General features: G+C 37.1%; 1 protein-coding gene across 1 annotated transcript in view; it reads left to right on the forward strand.

Moving 5' to 3' along the window:
• The window catches only part of Snx1 (sorting nexin 1), a 107471-nt gene that overhangs the window by 47331 nt on the left and 41517 nt on the right, over positions 1–18623 (forward strand). Inside the window, exon 5 of the mRNA XM_090382289.1 lies at positions 8974–9248. Coding sequence (XP_090238415.1) covers positions 8974–9248 — 275 coding nt within the window. The remainder of the gene's footprint in view (positions 1–8973; positions 9249–18623) is intronic.

Below are 18623 nucleotides of genomic sequence, written 5' to 3' on the forward strand. Positions count from 1 at the left end.
AAATCAACTTTTAATTTTTATTTGAACTATTCAGGAGGACTTTGCTATTAATGAACTGCTCAGTTTTATATCTTTGCAAGGGACTACTAAAGGTACTGATATTTTCGAAGCAGTTAAAAACTCTGTTATAAACTAGGGAGGATTCGATAAATGTTCCTGCATTGTCACTGATGGGGGCCAAAGCTATGATGGGGACTGGAATCGGGTTGTGTGGACTATTGAAACAAAATAATATTAACTACCCTACTATTCATTGCATCATTCATCAAGAAGCACTCTGTGGAAAATCTCTAAGTCAGTCAATACCAAGAAAGTAGCTGTAAAGGTAACCAATGCTATACAAGGAGGTTATGGATCTCTGATCCATCGTAAGTTTCACGATTTCTTGAGCAGCTCCTCCATTCTGATATTCGCTGGGTAAGTGCCGGAAAATGTCTGGAGCACTTTTTTGCCATTCGGAAAGAAATATCCATATTGCTTAAAAATGAAGTGAAGTCTGACACAACAGAACTTGAAAATCAAATGCAAGATCCCACCTTTTTATCTGATCTTGCATTTTTAACAGATATGACCAACGATTTGAATGAGTTGAACTTAAAGCTGCAAAGCAAACAACAGATTATTGCCAACTTATATCGTTATTTCAATTGTTTTAAAAGTAAATTGAAGCTTTTTAAATCAACATTGGCCAATACGATTTTTACTTTTTTTTCCTAATTGCAAAAAACAATTTGAAGAAATGAATAATTTTGAGAGAACATCATTTTCAGCTCATATAAAGTGCATTGTGAAACAATCATGGAGGACTTTGAGAATCGATTTGGCGATATTAAGGAAATGGAAGAAGATACTTCAGTTTTCATTCAACCATTGACTGTCAGCATTGAAAATGTAAGATCTTACCTCCAACTGGAATTGTGCGATTTGTAATCCAACCCTTTTTACACTGGCAGGATCAAAAAAGAGAATTTTTTTTTTTTTTTAAATTATTACCAAGTGAGTGCTATCCGAAATTGAGGGACTTTGACTTGAGATGTGCTTGATGTTTGGGAGCACATGTCTTTGCGAAAGCACTTTTTCAATGATGAAATTTATAAAATCTAAATACAGATGTTCATCGACTGATAAATCACTTTTACATTTACTGCGATTGGCAGCCAGAAGCATAGCTATTGATATAGCTACGTTAGTAAATGAAAATGTACAACCACAGAGCTCTCATTAAAATGAAATAATAATTATAAACAATTGTATCTTGTCTACTGTTTCAATAAACTTTTATAAGCAACATGACTTTTCTTTATTACGAAATTTTAGAAGTGCTTGCTAAACCTAACAGTAGGACTAAACCTTGCTAAACCTAACAGTAGGTGCTCTCCAAATATTTTAATATCTGTACCGTATTTATTATTCTGGATGCGGCCCTCGGATTGATCTTTTTTTTTTTTTTAATGTGGCCCTTGGATTACCTAAGGTTGGACAGCCCTGTTCTAAAGTATCTCTGTTATCATAACTTTTTTCTGAATTTTAATTTAAATGGTAAAAAATAATACAAATTACATTGAACATATTAATACTTGGAGTAAAGAATGCAGTCTTAAAATTAGATATTATTTCCAAGCCACTGTTTCCATAAATTTACTGTAGAAAATAAGGTACCAGTAGTGGTTTTAGCATTAGTAGAGGCACATCATGCAAGAAAGCAAGCTTATGCAGCATCGGCCAAAAAAAAAAAAAATTCCATTTCACCCCTCCGTCGTTCCAAATACCTGTCCAGCTGAGCCCTAAATATATTTAGGCTATCAACTTCCACATCAAAGAATGGAAGTCTGTTCCACCAACAAACCAACTACCCGTGCTGGCTAAAGGCAAACTTTCGCACATCTATCCTACATCTGTCTTTCTTCAACTTGAATTTATGCCCTCTCGGGTGATTATTCTGAGCAAAAGGAAGAATCCCATCTGCATTGAGCATGCTCAAACCATTCAAGGCTTTATACACCTGTATCAGATCACGTCGCTGGTGCCTAGTCTCCTGATGCTATAATTTGCAAAACTTAAGCCTTTCTTCATAAGAGCAACCCTTTGTTCCATTCACTAATCTTGTTGCCCTTCTCTGTACTCGTTCCAACAGCTCTACATCCTTCTTAAAATGAGGCCTCCAGACCTGTATACAGTACTCAAGGTGTGGCCTGACCATTGCCTTATGCAAGGGGATAATCACCTCTTTATCCCTGCTAGAAAAATTCCTGTATATCATTGACAAGACACCATGAGCTACTCTTGCAGACCGTCTGCACTGCTCAGAAAACTTCATATCTGTCTGCACAATTACCCCCAGTTCCTTTTCGTTCTCTACCACTGTCAGTGTAGTACCACAGAGTTGATACGTTACTCTGGGGTTACTGCTTCCCATATGTAGTACTTTACATTTGTGAATGTTAAACTTCATTTGCCACCTCTCAGCCCATCTGCTCAACTTTTCTAGATCCTGTTGCAGCAGCGTACTGTCATTAGTGTCCTTAACAACCCTGCCAACCTTCGTATTGTCTACAAACTTGGACATTAAGTTTGATATACCATTATCAATATCATTTATAAATACAGAAAACAACAATAGACCCAACACTGAACCCTGAGAGACTCCACTAATAACCTTAGTCCACGATGAGCAGTGACCATTGATTACCACTCTTGTCTTCTCCCACTCAACCATCCCTTTATCCATAGCAGCAATTTGCCTCCAATGCCACGCTGCTCCAATTTGTTCAGCAGTCTTTCATGTGCAACAGTATCAAAAGCCTTTCTAAGGTCCAAATATATAATATCATAGTTATTCCCTGCATCCAGTTCCTTTGTGACCACCTCATAGTATCCAAAAAGATTGGTCAGGCAGGACTTTCCCTTAACAAAACCATGCTGTGTCCAAGCTATAACTGAAGTTTTGTCGATGATCCTGCAGTTCTTTTTTTATCAATGCCTCCATTGATTTTCTTGTAACAGAAGTTAAACTAACAGGTCAATAATTACTTGTGTCCCTTTGATCCTCCTTTGTGAATTGGGGTCACATTTGCACATCTCCAGTCCATGGGTACCTCCCCTGAGTCCAAAGAAGCTCTCATAATTATGGCTAAGGGTTTGCTTACTTCCTTTGCTGCCTTCTGTAATATAACTGGATAGATACTATCCACCCCAGGTACCTTTCTTGTGTTTATCTTCAACAATTTCTCCTCCACTTTACTCTCAGTTATTACAAAATCATCTAACTCACTGCCAGAGTGAGCTAGATAAATCTGCGAAAGCCTTGCTAGTGTGTGAGTGACCAACACACAAATTCCAGTCAATATCTGGGAAATTAAAATCCCCCATTATAAGACTCTCTGATTTACTGGCCCGCTCTATTTCCGTGTACAGTATCTTATTATACTCATCAGAGTCATTAGGCCTATAGCACACTCCTACTCTCAATTTTGATCTCCCAATGCTTATGTCACACCAAACTGACCTGAAACTGCACTGTCCAGCGATGTCAACTGGCTAAAGTTGCTAAAGTTTTGCCAAAGTTGGCATTGATATTCAACACTTGTCATTTGTGACCATTATTTATTTATGATATGTCATTTATTTGTGTAATTACATTCATTTATTTACAACCAGTCACTTATGGTGATATTTATTGCTTGTTATTTATGACTGAATATGAAATTAGGAACAAAATCATCTTATTAAAAAAACCAAGACTGTCTTAATTGGCTTTTTAATAAGATTAAGTTCTTTTGTTATTGGCTGTTTAATAAGATTAAACAATTTCAGTTATTACTCTGCTTGGAGAGGATCAAAAATGGATAATATTTTTTTTTTTTTTTTTTTTTTTTTTTTATGAAAACCCCAAACACGAAAGGTATCAAAACCTATAGTACTTAGTAACGTGCATGGGTTGAAGGAGAAGTATGGGGAGAGGGGGGATGCCGGAAACTTTGCTCTAGAGACTAAACATGGGTTTCACCACTTCAAGCCTCCAATAAGCAAAGTGGTGGTATTTCACCGGTTGATGAAAGTCATCTACCACCTTCATATTTAATTGCAATGACCCTTTAAGGTTGTTATTTTTTAAAAATTTACATTAATATACTCTGAAACATAATGCTATATTAATGTAGATCTTCTTTAAAACACAAATTTTTATATTAAAATAATCAGAATGGTTGAAAAACCCCAGTGAAAAATAAGGAAACAATTAGTATTATATTCATGAAAGGTAATAAGTATTTTTAGTTTTTTTTATGAAAACCTCAAACATTGAAGGTATTACAACCTATAGTAATAAGTACCATGCATGGGTTTAAGGCCGAAAAGACAGAAGACACAATAGACTTAAACTTCAGTAGATTTTAATTTTCTGGAAATACATATGAAGGAAGATTTTTTCCAGTACACAATGTAGATGGGGTAAATGAGGTAGATACTAATTTGGTTCTGTGAGTTTGAAGTTGGACATTAAATGGGTGCTGACTGGTTGAGGGTTGTGTTCAGACTGGTTTTGAAGAGGGTTTGGTAAATTGTATTTGGCAGTTAAAAAGAACAGTGCCCGTGGAAGTATCTGTAGAAAAGGCATGCAGCAGAAACTGGACATCTATGAGAAAGAGTGGATAGCCTTTGTAGTAGATGGGCCTTTAATCAAACGGTCCTCTTTTAGTCTAGAAACGTGAGGTTTTGGGGGAACCACCCTAGATATTGGTTCAATATTCCATGGTAGAGTGGAATTGAGATTTGTATAGGGTAGTTGTTTAGCAGAAAGTAATGCTGAGAGTGTAAAATGAAACCCAATTTTTTGGTTTTTTTTTGGGGCAGAGGAAGCAATATTTGTGATGTGCCAAGAGAGATTATAAGTTAGGGTAATCCCTAATAGAGATATGATCTTGTCTAGAAAACTGAGTGCCATCAGAGGTAAGCATAGTTGCAGTAGATTCTCTTTTGCAAGAAACTGCAGGACTGAGTTTTAGAGGATTGACATTAACTGAGTTTTCTTTGACCCACTGGAGAATTATCTGGGGATCAGTATTCAAAGTATTAGTGATGAACATTTGAGAAGTTGTGTATGGAAAATGAAATGTAGTAGTAGTAGTAGTAGTGGCACTTGATGCAAGAAAGCAAGTGTAGGAGCTTATGCAGCATCAGCCAAAAAAAAAAAAAAAAAAAAAATCACACCATACCCTCCAAATGCCTGTCCAGTTCCTCCTTAAATTTATTTAACCTATCAACTTCCACAACGACAGATGGAAGTTTGTTCCAGCAATTAACCACCCGCTGGCTAAAGGCAAATTTCCGCACATCTATTCTACATCTGTCTTTTCTTAATTTGAATTTATGCCCCCTTAGGTTCGTAATCTGAACAAGTGGGAGGATCCCATCAGAATTCAGCGTGCTCAACCCATTCAAGGCCTTATAGACCTCAATCAGATCACCGTGCAGGTGCCTAGTCTCCAGCCACTGCAATTTGCAGAACTTAAGCCTCACTTGGTAAGAGGATCCCTTCATTCCCCTCACCAATCGTGTTGCTCTTCTCTGTACACGCTCAAGCAAATCTACATCCTTCCTAAAATGAGGCCTCCAGACCTGTACGCAGTACTCAAGGCGTGGCCTGACCATTGCCTTATACAGAGGGACAATCACCTCCTTTTCCCTGCTAGCAAAATTCCTATATATCATTGACAAAACCCCATGACCTGCCCTGGCAGCCTGTCTGCATTGCTCAGAAAACTTCATATCTGACTGCACAATTATTCCCAGGTCTTTTTCACTTTCTACCACCTTAAGTGTAGTACCACACAGTTGGTACGTTTCTCTGGGGTTACTTCTACCCATATGCAGTACTTTGCTTTTGTCAAGGTTAAACTTCAGTTGCCACTTCTTAGCCCATCTGCCCAAATTATCTAGATCCTGTTGCAGTAGCACACTGCCATGACTGTCATTAACAACCCTGCCAACCTTCGTGTCATCTGCAAACTTCGACATTAAGCCTGATATACCTTCATCAATATCATTGATAAATATACAAAACAACAGTGGACCCAACACCGAACCCTGTGGGACTCCACTAATAACATTAGTCCACGAAGAGCAGCACCCATTGATTACCACCCTCTGTCTTCTCCCACTTAACCATCCTTTTATCCATTGTAGCAACTTACCCTTAATACCATTCTGCTCCAATTTGTAGTGTAGTCTTCCATGCGCAACAGTGTCAAAAGCTTTCCTGAAATCCAAGTATATGATATCAAAATTATTTTTTGCATCCAGTTCCTTTGTGACCACATCATAATAACCAATCAAATTTGTCAGACAAGACTTTCCCTTAACAAACCCATGCTGTGTCTGAATTATTGCTGCAGTCTTGTCTAGATGATCCTGCAATGCATCTTTAACCAGTGACTCCATTATTTTACCCGGAACAGAAGTTAAACTAACTGGTCTGTAATTACTCGTGTCACCCTTCGAACCTCCTTTGTGAATTGGGGATACATTTGCACATCTCCAGTCCGTGGGAACCTCCCCTGAATCCAAGGATGCTCTCATAATTATGGCTAAGGGTTTGCTTAATTGCTTTGCCGCCTCCTTTAATATAACTGGATAGATCCCATCCACCCCAGGTGCCTTTCTTATGTTTAACTTCAACAATTTCTCCTCCACTTTGCTCTCAGTTATTACAAAATCATTAAGCACACTGCTACAATTTGATAACCTTCTTCCATTTTCAAACTGTAATAATTCCTCACGTGTGAATGTAGATGCAAAATACTCATTCAGTTTGTTTGCTATCTGAGCAGGATCATCAACAGTCGAACCATCGATGTCAAGTGGACCAATCATATTCATCCCCTTCCTTTTAGAGTTTATATAAGTAAAGAAATCCTTGCTGTTTTTCTTAGCATCTTTTGCCAAAGATTTCTCGTAATCCGCCTTCGCCTGCCGAACCTCCTTTGTGACCTGATTACAGACTAGCTTATATCTGCTACAGGCTTCTGCGTCGCCTGATAATTTATATGCATTCCATGCATTTTTCTTCTCTGTCACGAGTCTCATTAGTTCATTTGATAACCATTTAGGCCTAAACCTTGAACAATATTTCTTAATCGGTATATAAAGTCTAGTAGCTTTCACGATTAATTCCTTGAATGCTTCCCACTTAGAATTTACTGTTTGTAACATCGTCAGTTGATCCCACTGTACAGAATTTAAAAACTGTGAGACCACTGTACTCCCCTTTACGGAAGCAAAAACCCTTTCCTTTACCCCTGACGGTAGTTACCTCTTTGAGTAAATCCCACTTCAGCACACTGTGATCACTGCCACCTAGTGGTTCCTTTATCTGCAAATTCTTAATACACGAATGATCACTGCTGATAACCAGATCAAGAGTATTACCTTCTCTGGTTGCCTCTCGAACATGCTGCTGCAGAAAACAATCATCCAATAAATCCACAAATGTCTGACTAGTGTGTGAGTAACCAACCCACAAGTTCCAGTCAATATCTCGGAAGTTAAAATCCCCCATTATAAGACATTCTGATTTACTGGCCCACTCTATTTCTCTGTACAATTGTTCATTGTACTCATTCGAGTCATTAGGCCTATAACACACTCCTACTCTTATTTTTGCTTTTGCAGTGCTTATGTCACACCAAACTGACTCAACAGTGCACTGTCCATCTATATCAACTGGATGCACTTCTTTTGATTTTATGTTTTTCTTAATTAACAGCATAACACCTCCTCCCTTTCTGTCCTGTCTATCCTTTCTGTACACATTGTACTCCCCAAATTCCAGTTCTGCATTCCTTATATCTGTGTGACACCACGTCTCTGCTATCCCAACAATATCCGCCTTTGATGTCTTGACCAACACTTCAAATTCATCAAATTTATTTACTATACTTCTAGCATTGGTATACATGCAAGCATACATGCTCCTATGCCTATTCCTTGTTACCCTGACACATCCCATATACCCAACTATTCCAGGATGACTGCCATCCGTCCCTGAAACCCCCAACACCCCTCGCTCCAGGTCGCTTCTTATTCTAATAGAAGTTGTGCAAGAATCACCTTCACCTCTGCCTGCGGTTACTGTTAAACTATTAGTCTTTGTATCCCCCCAAGCTAGCAGTTTTCCGACCCACCTAACACTGCCTCGATAGCATCCGCAAATATTTTTGCACCCTTTCTATTTAAGTGTATCCCATCCCTGTAGAAGCAATCTCTCCTGTTAACAAGTACAGTCCAGGCTGAAAAAAATTCTACCCCTTGAGCCTTGCACAATCTTTCCAGGGCCGAATTGATCGACAAGGCTCTCATCATATACTCCCTCCTATCGTGTCTGGGCAGAATTGCAGACACTTTCAAATTCAACCCTAATTCTCGGCTTTTTTTCAACAGTGACCTGTACTTGTTGAGTAATTCTGCCGGTCTCCTACTCTTAATATCATTAGTGCCAACGTGTACAACTATATCACCTTTTGTGCCCTTGAAAGATGATATCCGCTCTACAACGTCATGTAGTGTGTTACCATCAGAAAAATTATGGATAGGATTTCTAGTCTGCTGAAGGTCATTAATATATAAGAGGAAAAAGTGTGAGAGATCGAACAGAACGTTGGAGAACACCAACATTAGTAGAGAAGTTACAGCAATCTACCATGATCTGCTGCAGTGAGTGGTCAGAGAGAAAACAGGATACCCAATTGCAAAAAAAAAAAAGAAAAACAAAAAGTCAATCTATAATGTAATTATGTTGTATAAAGTGGCTACATTTTTTTTAAACTATAACTTATGATATTGCTATTTCTTTAACTGCTTTAGTCATATTGAATTTCCTAGTAACATTCTGTTTTTAGAATCTATAATAGTTCATTTATTTGAATTGTTTTGTTTCTAAATCCTATAACAAATCATATGTCAGTTATCTGTTTTCAGGCATGACAAAGATAAAAATGTCAAAAGATGAGACAGTAACATCTGCAGAGTTCATAGAAAAGCGGCGTGCTGCTTTAGAGCGTTACTTAAATCGTACTTCATCACATCCTGTTCTTCGAATGGATCCTGATTTCCGTGAATTTCTTGAAATGGAAGCAGACTTGCCTAAAGCAACTAATACTTCTGCTTTGAGTGGAGCTGGAATGATGCGTCTTTTTAACAGAGTTGGTGATACTGTTAATAAAATGACATTTAAAATGGATGAATCTGATCCAGTAAGTAATGGTAACTTATATTAATTTAAATAAAATTTAAATTTTTACATTTTATTTTTATTTTCTTTTTCTTGAGAATTGTAACTTTTTTTTTAGAACTTATTCAAAAGTTGTAATATTTTTCCAAAACACAATTTTGGAAGTAAACTTCCATGTCAGTTACTCTTCCAGTTTTCATACCTTATCTCATCAGTCCTTACATGCTATGTGGAAATACAGTTTTAACAAAATTTTCACTTAAAAAAAATATTTCCAGGCCCTGGGTGACTTCCTTATTACTAGTGCTTTTTAAGCTTTGTTTGAAAAATAGTTCAGGTAAAAATTATGCATAAATTTTTTTTACAAAGAAAGAAAAACTATATATATGAATAATAGGTCCAAAAATTAAATCTTACTTGGTTTCATCAGATAATGTCTGAAACATGTTCTTTACAATGTTCTGTGTAGTTGTTCTTATTGTAAATATGCTTGAAGAAAGAAAAGTGCAAGTTTTTGAAATATGTAACAGTTGAATTGAGGCATACTCCGCTACATTTTACAAATACCTGAACAATCATACTCAAATCCAATGCTATGTATACAGGTACTTTTCTCCCTTATTGGGAGGGTTAGAATACTACTGAAATCTGAGAAAACAAAAGCATGTATGAGACCATAGCAGAACAGGTCTCATGTTTTTTTTTTTTTTTTGTTTTAATAATTTAATGAGGTGCCTCCGTAACCAGGTGGGAAGGAGCAGCAGTGCGTAGTACACGCTTCTTGATTAGACCGGGGTTCGAGCCCATCACCACCAAATACGGAGGATGCAGAAAGGTCGGGGAATGACCACCGCATATCCTGGAGCAATATGGCCTTAGTTTCCAATGCTCCTAAAATCCAAATAACAACAATAATTTAATGTCTTTCACTCTAGAAATATTCCCATGATTGATCTACTCATTTGGTAAAATAAGCCAAACATTATAATTAATAAACTTATTCAGTTTAGTGTAATGTGAAATCCCTTATTTTAAATCATTTTCATAATGACTAGGGGGCTTTGCTTGCCCACCCCCACACACGCTTTTCTACGTAAAATGTAATGGTGTACAGAGTAAATCAAATCTTTTCTTCGTAAAAGACACACCTGTCGAAATTCACTGGTCGATATCTAATCAGGAAATGACCTATGTAATTTTTTACTTGTGCATTTCTAGTGTGCAACATTCTCAAGCTCGAATAAATATCACGGTAAAATCCCAAACAGTGTACGCCCTCCAACATGGTGGCAAGCAAAGCAGTGGAAAAGCAGTGGTTGACAAGTTGACTCCCATATTTTGACAAACTGACAGCAACAAAGCAGTGATTGGCAGATGCCACTTCTTTTCCCACCCACTATCCTAGGTTGATATGCCTAGGGTGTTTTCCCCACATTTGCCACTGTTTTTAAATCGGGAACTCGTTTTCCCATTTTAAAACAGCGCGATGGAGGGATAAACACCCTACCTAAGCTAAGCTTCCCCACCTCAAGAACACAAAACAATCAGAAAAGGGAGGTGCCTTCACCTGTCAATTATTGCAGTCTTCCTTGCTTTCATTAAAGTACCTGCTGGTGTATACTATACTATACTGGACTTCAGCCAATATCACTATGTAATTATTTACCTGCGTTTACATAGGTCACTTAGGAAAAGACCTTTTGCTTCGGGTTCCATGATACATGAAGAATAAATCACTAGGGTACCTATCCACCCACCGAAGAAGGGCCAGATAGCCCTGAAACGGTGCCGTCTGGGTGGTGGTATCTGCTGAGAATAAGTAACAACAAAGGAGAAGACTTATTCAGTTTTCTCCTTTGGTGAAGCGTTACTTATTTGAAGTAGTGCAATACCATGGCAACTTGTTGTGAAGGTATTCGCAATATGAGATAACTTAAACGATGCTGCCTTTGCACATTTTTTGCTAATTCAGGGTTTAGCTGTGTACTAATATGCATTTGCACTAACTTTTACGTTGTACATGAGGAATATTGTTGCATCCGAAAGAGCAGGACTAAAATATTTAACTGAAATATTTACAAACTATGTAAATATTTAAAATATTTACAGAATACTAAACTACGATATTTACAAATGCAGGGTGTCTGGGCTAGAGGTATCCAAAAATAAAAGCATATAATGCAAGAACTACTCATATTTTCTCAAATGAAAGCGCAGTCGATAGGAAATCTCTCCAAGATTTTTTTTCGTCACACTGTCAAGGTAACTAGTGCAGGCACGTCACCAATAGTCGCTCATGCGCAAGAATGGCTAGTGTCTGGTTAGGAGTGCACAAAAATGGAGTCATCGGTCCATTTTTTTTTTTTTTTTTCGTAGAGCCCACAGTGATGGGACATACTTACCTTGACATGCTGCAGATCTTTGCTGTTCCACAGATTCCTCCATGTTTCAGCAAGATGGTGCTCCACCACACTTCCATAGAGATGTTACTACGTTTTTGAACAAGACTTTTCCTGGATGTTGGATCGGAAGAGGAGGCCCAACTGCCTGGCCACCTAGATCTTTTGCATGGGGCTTTATTAAAGACTGTGTGTACCAGAGAAAAGTTCAGGATTTGGATGATTTGAAACAGCTTATCGTTGAAGCAGTTGCATCTAATAATGCCTCAGATGCTGGAAAACACTTGGCAAGAGTATCGTTTTGACATCTGTCAAGCTACAAAAGGTGCCCACATTGAGCTTTACTAACCTTCATAAAAACTTGGTGAGTTACTCTGTATAATAACAAAATAATTATTTTAATACACCTTATAGATACTGAGATGTGTGTATTTTTGGATACCTCTAGCCCAGACACCCTGTATACAATATTCATTAATATACAAAAAATGTTACAATGGAACATCAAATGTTTAGACAGTGAATCACGTGCACAAGGTTGGTGAACGTTATGGATGCAGTTGTCAATAATTAATTGCATTTATAGTGACGTAATTGCCTCTCCCTCTTCTCTCATTGGCTCGAATAAATATCACTAGGTGGAAAACTTTTTTAATGTATAGATAGATATGCAAAAAAATGAAGGTAAACATTTTGAAAACTAACATGTGAAAATTAATGGTAATTTTTATGTATTGTTCTGTATTTGTTGATTTTTTTGTTATTAAATTTTTTTATGAAACTTTCTTATAAATATATTCTTTCAGAATGATCTCTCTAAAATATATTTAGTTTTTTAGTACATATTTTTCACTAATTATATTTGTGATGTTTTGTGGGATATACCTCACATACACCTTCGAATATCTTGCACAGTCACCTTGCTTCCTTTACAAATTGATAGCTTGAGGTCCGCATCAGTTTTAGCTTCTTATGATGCATTGATCTGTATAAATGTTGTTGGCAGATTGCAATCTCTGGAATGACAAATATCACAGGACCACAAAAACATGGCAAATTCATCACAGAGCTCAGCTTGTTCTGCTTCTGTTGATATATAGCTTTCATTGATGTGGAAGCTACATATTAACAGAAGTGGTATCTATCACGCTGATCAATGCCATTTCAGTGGCATCTTTCTGTCAGCGAGATGCTATTACAACATCACTGTGTGTCAGATTGCTCTGCAGCTGAATTGGCATATTTTAAGCTTGTAGCACTGAACATTTTTGATTAAAATTTTTTTTTTTACAGAGAAAATGTGTATTGCTTTCTGGGCAACCCTCGTGGATACATCTTTAGTTATTTCTGCAATATGATGTAACATTAAATTCAGCTTACTTGTCAGATATAGAATATTTTTTATGCCAGATGTGCCATATAAGTTTGAACTATGAACTATTGCTTTCCATATTTCAGACCCTGTCATTGTGATTGTTGGTCAGCAATCTGGACAGCATCAGTAATACTCCATCAGATTTCCTTAAAAGTGGATTGTATCTGCTCTTTGGAAACTGGACTTTACTGGCATTATGGATTCAACAGTATTTTATGTCTTCTATTGATTTTAACTGACTCACTTGTATGAGTACAGTGAGCTACCAGCATCTGATCTGTTTTCTGACATGCTGCAAAAATGGCTTACTTTTGCTGGATCATTTTGCTGTCACTTCTGCAATAGTTTTATCTCTGGTATGCACTTTTAGGACCTGTTTGTCAGAGGTGGATTTAACGGCGGGTGCACCAGGCGCACGCCCTGGGCCCGACCACTAAAGGGCCCCTCAAAACCCCAACTTTACACTTTTTTCTAATGACACCAAGTTTGGTTTCATATGTGCAATTTTAATTACGTACAAGTTTACAATCGGCGGTAAAACCTGATAGTATGTTTATATTCGCTTATTTTCATTATTTCATTACTACACTGCATACTATACACATACTACGCTACGTAGGCCCCGTGCTGCTGCGCTACCACTCATCGGAGCAATAGAATCTTATTTCCTACTTTGTTTTTTTTTTTTTTTTTTTTTTTTTTGTAGTTGTTGGCGCATCAGCTTCTGTGGCCATAGTGCACCTCCCAAGGTTTTTTTGATCCAAGCCAGAGGCGGGATTCGAACCCGCGACCTTTGGGTTGCCAGGCAGGCACTTTACCCACCTGGCTAGCCCGGTCGGCTGGCTACTTTGTACTTACAAAGGTTCTCCTGCAGTGCAGACTTACGATATATGCAAATACGCATATCGTATATTGTTGAAATTATATTAAGATAAAATTAATTCCTGTTGTTACATCAGCGCCTGGATTTTCGTAGTTTATGAATAATTTTTGAATTTTAATTAATCATTAATTTATTGCACTATAACGAAAAATCTCTTCTCTAGTATTCTAATCATTCAGACTATTAAATTTATTTTTCTTTTCATTGGTAGGCTACCAATGGTAGCTAGAAAAATGAAACGACATCTATCAGGGGCTGAAAAAAGACAAATTAAAAAAAGACGCTAATATAATACATATATTATAATCAAATTTTATTGGAAATAAAACATTAATAGTACATAATATTTTTTTATTTATTTTAAAAAATGGTTAACATCTATTTTTATTTTCCCTGTCTCTTTTTAATGGCCCAATATTTTTTTTTTCTGTGCCCGGGGCCTCAACCGACCTTAATCTGCTTCTGCTGTTTGTACAGCTACAAATCTATATTAAATCATTATGCTGCTGTACCTTTCTGCATTCGTACACACACACACACACACACACACACACACACACACACACACACACACACACACACACACACACACACACACACACACACACACACACAACTTGCTCTATCAGGCTTCCCAAACTTTAAAATATTCTTTACAATCGTGTTTTTTTTTTTTTTTTTTTTTAGCGTACATAGGGCTGCTTCAGCATTTTCTTTGATTCATCAAGGAAAATCACTGCAGTGAAATGACTACCCGAAGCTCTCCATTTTTCAGTTTAGGAAACGGCCAGAAGTCAGGTGGTGCAAGGTGAGGGGAGCAGGGAGGCTGCTGTATGACTTTTTTTTTTTTTTTTTGCAGCCTTACATTCTCATGAAAACATATCAGAACCTCTTCATAGTAAACAACAGTAATGCTTTTCCCCTAATCACAAACTTGTGGTGCACTGTGCCCTCATTGTCAAAAAAAAAAACAATCAGCATGACTTTGACATTGGATTTTGTTGTACAAGACTTCTTGAGCTGTAGGGACATTTTTGTGTGCCATTCGGATGATTCCCCCTGGGTTTTGGGATTGTAGATGAACACTCAGCTCTCATCCCTAGCTCAGATCCTGCATAAATTTTACAAACAAATCACCTGCAATGGCTTTCTTGCAGTCCATTTGATCATCCAACTGCAAGTGTGGAGCAAACTTTGTACATATGCAAAGCATCCCTAAATCTTGCATCAGGATTGTGTGCACTGAGCCTGTAGACAGTCCAGCTTACATGAGCGATCTCAACAACAATCATCTGCTTATCATTTCATGAGTTTCTTCACTTTTGTGACATTTTTTTGTCATTTCGTGACATCAAAAGGCATCCACTGCGAAGTTAATTTTCCAGTGTTTCCCGTCTGTTTTTAAACTGATTAAGCCATTCGTAAACTGCTGTTTTCAAAGCATCATCTCCATAAGCTTTTTGTAATGCTTGCAGTGTCTGCGTAGCACTTTTTCCCAAGTTAAAAGAAGAACCTGATGTTAACACGCTGTTCAAACTACGACGCTCTGACACCTGAGTGAGGTGGTCGACCCAGTTTGCATGCGTGTGTATCACACACACATGCAAACATGTTTCATGGGTCAACATCAGTGCCCCATGAAACCTTACAGCCATAGCAGAAACCATTTAAATACTAACATGAGATTCCAGGAACTTTTTGAATGTACTACACATACAAAACGTTCTTACCCTTACCTAGAAATAATAGCCCTAGAAAGGTGAAACTTCACAGGAACTTTAATCCTTTACTATGTACTCTCCATGTATGGTAACACATTTCTCCCATCTATGGATCAGTTCTTTAATGCCCTGATCACAGATGTCTGCACTTTTTGCCTGAAACCACAATTCCACTTCATTGATGACTTCCTGAGATGAATCAGAGCGGAGTCCTCACAATGGTTTCTTCATTTCTCGAAACAAGTCTGATGGTGCTAGGTCAGGAGAATAGGGTGGCTGCTGCAGTAGTTCAAAGTTGCACTGGGCAACAAAGTTGGTGGTGGTGGCAACGGCCGTGTGAGCCAATGCATTGTCTGACAGAAGATGGACACCTTTGGTTAACATTCCTTGCCCTTTCACCTTCAAAGCATAGTGTAACGTAAAAGATTTCTGTAGTATTCTCCTGTAAGTGTGGAACCACAGGGTAGGTAATCTGTCAGGATAACCCCATTTCTGTCCCAAAACACGGACAACATCACCTTTTTTGCAGATGGAGTGGTCTTTGTCTATTTTGCGAGTTGGGGAGGAGGTGTGCTTCCACTGCTTTGACATGTCTTTAGTCTCCAGATCATATTGTTATACCCAGCATTCATCATTTGTCACCAACTGATCAAAAAAGTTCTCAACATCCACATTACACAAATCCAACAGTTGGCAAGAATGTTGCATTTGACATTGCTTCTGTAAAGGGGTCAGCAATCTTGGAACCCATTGTGTGGAGACCTTAGACATGTGCAGATGGTCATGTAAAATGCTGTGAGCAGACCCATAACTAATTTCCATTCAATTTGCAATGAAATGAATTGTTGCATGTCTGTCACTCAGCACTAGCTGCTCAACCTTTGCAACCATCCTACTGTCTGTGGATGTTGATGGCCTTCCTTCTCTTGGCTTGTCAAAGACACTTGTATGACTGCACTGGAACTCCCATTTCCACTTTTTTACAGTGTCATAGGATGGACAATTCTGCTCATACACAGCTTTCATTTCTTCATCAATTTCCAATTTGTTGAATCTTTGGATCTGAGAAAAGTCCAGTTATGTTTGACAGCTATATGTGGACTATTTGTACCTTTTGTGTGTAATGTATCCCTTTTTAATGATAATCATTCAACAGGAGAGCACTCTATGCCACTGGACCAAACATGTGCAAATATTATTTTTAAAACATCTAGAAGATTTCACCTAACTTTCTTTGCTTACCAACTGCCCAGATCTTAATTCCATCAAGCAAATGTGAGATGAGATCAAGCATGACATGTCTAGCACCATCCACTGTGTCACAGTTGTGGAACCTTCTGTGGACAGTGCAATAGGTGATATTTCTAGATGTTGCGTAATCTTTGTGACATCCACACAATGACATTTTCAAGCAATATCAATGTTGGGGAAGCCCAACATTATTAGATGACTGGTATTGTTTGGTCATATTTTAGTAGCTGCAGTGTATTGTATTGTACATGCAGTTATTGAAATAGCTTGTTACCCAAACATTGTAAATAACATATGCCACAGTGATTCTTTCCTAAATAGAATAAATCTTAAACAATAAGACACACCATAAGATGTCTTTGAGAAGGCAAATTTTGGAGAAAATGGGTATTGAATGCAAAGAATACATGTTTCATATTGTTTCAATGCATGCATTAAAATACAACTCTACCACCTTTACTACTTTTTGGATTTTGTTTTCAGTTTTTTGACATTTTTGTTATGTATTTTTATATACCTGAAAAAATTAAACAAAATGCCAGTACAGTACATGATTTTTCATTCTAATCTACTGTTTGGCTTGAGTTTTTCTGGTACCAAGGCTGTAATGTACCAGGATGAGGTAAAAGCAATAAAAACAAGGTAATATACTTTAATGCTGATACAAATTTCCACATATTGCAGAATAACCACCAGCATTGTAGATATGCATACAGTTGTCAGAGAAAGTTAAAACACTAGAATAATTGCAGAAAACTGTTTGAGGTTCAAAGATAGAAGAAAGGCTTTATTGAATGGTGGTCTTGAAGTGTAGAAAAACATTTTCACAATGAGCTAACTACTCCTGAGTTGCAGATAATGTTAGATAAATTTTTAATGCAGAATCAGGTTTTCCCTACTTTGAGTTATAGTGTCATCTGGATCACGTATTGTATACATGTATAGTGATTTTTGCATCCCACAAAAAATATTCTGTTTTGTAAGTTACACTTTAAAAGTGAACTGTGAACTATTTCTTTGAAACTTCTAAATTTGAATTTACTAATGAAACATCTTTTTTACTAAAAGAAACATGCAGAAGTCTCTTTTCTCTCACACACTACTGCATGTTACTCACTGGTAGATATGGTAACTAAAAGCATTTGTAGAAAGAAACAATGTATGCTAATTCAGTAAGCACTAATTCATTATTACTGATAGTTTTGGAAATAATTATATATTCATGTCACAAGGACTTAGCCTTTATAGATCATTAGGAATGTGTGATTAGTTGTGAAACTGCCAGTAATAATAAATTAGATTGCATGAAAAGAAAACAGATTATATGACATTCTTTTGATCTGGTAAAGTAGTTACCTCTTCCATAAGTTAACTTGTAATACTTTTCAGGTTCCAGAGGCCATTTCCTAAGGTATACAAAGTTTAACATTGCTCCTTTCTTATTGCTCTAAATTAGAAATTCTCCATTTTTTTTTATGTTTGTTTGTAATTTGTTTCATGCTACTCTGAACTTGAGGACAGGTTTTGCTTACCAACCCACAGTATGCACTCCAGGTAGGGTTCTTACTGCTGTTGTTTCTTTGTAAATATATATACTAAATTCTTTTTTTATAACAGAAAATTTTAGTATTTAGTATGATAATCAATGTTTTAGTTACATGAGTAGAAACAGACATTTCATTATAGCTATGCTATGAAAGGATCATAATATGCATTTTGTATGCAAACATAATTTTAGATTGGTTTATGTACAAAAATAATTCACCTT

This window comes from Mastigoproctus giganteus, chromosome 10, assembly GCF_048544385.1.
Source record: "Mastigoproctus giganteus isolate SK-2022 chromosome 10, ASM4854438v1, whole genome shotgun sequence".
In the NCBI taxonomy this organism is placed as follows: domain Eukaryota; kingdom Metazoa; phylum Arthropoda; class Arachnida; order Uropygi; family Thelyphonidae; genus Mastigoproctus; species Mastigoproctus giganteus.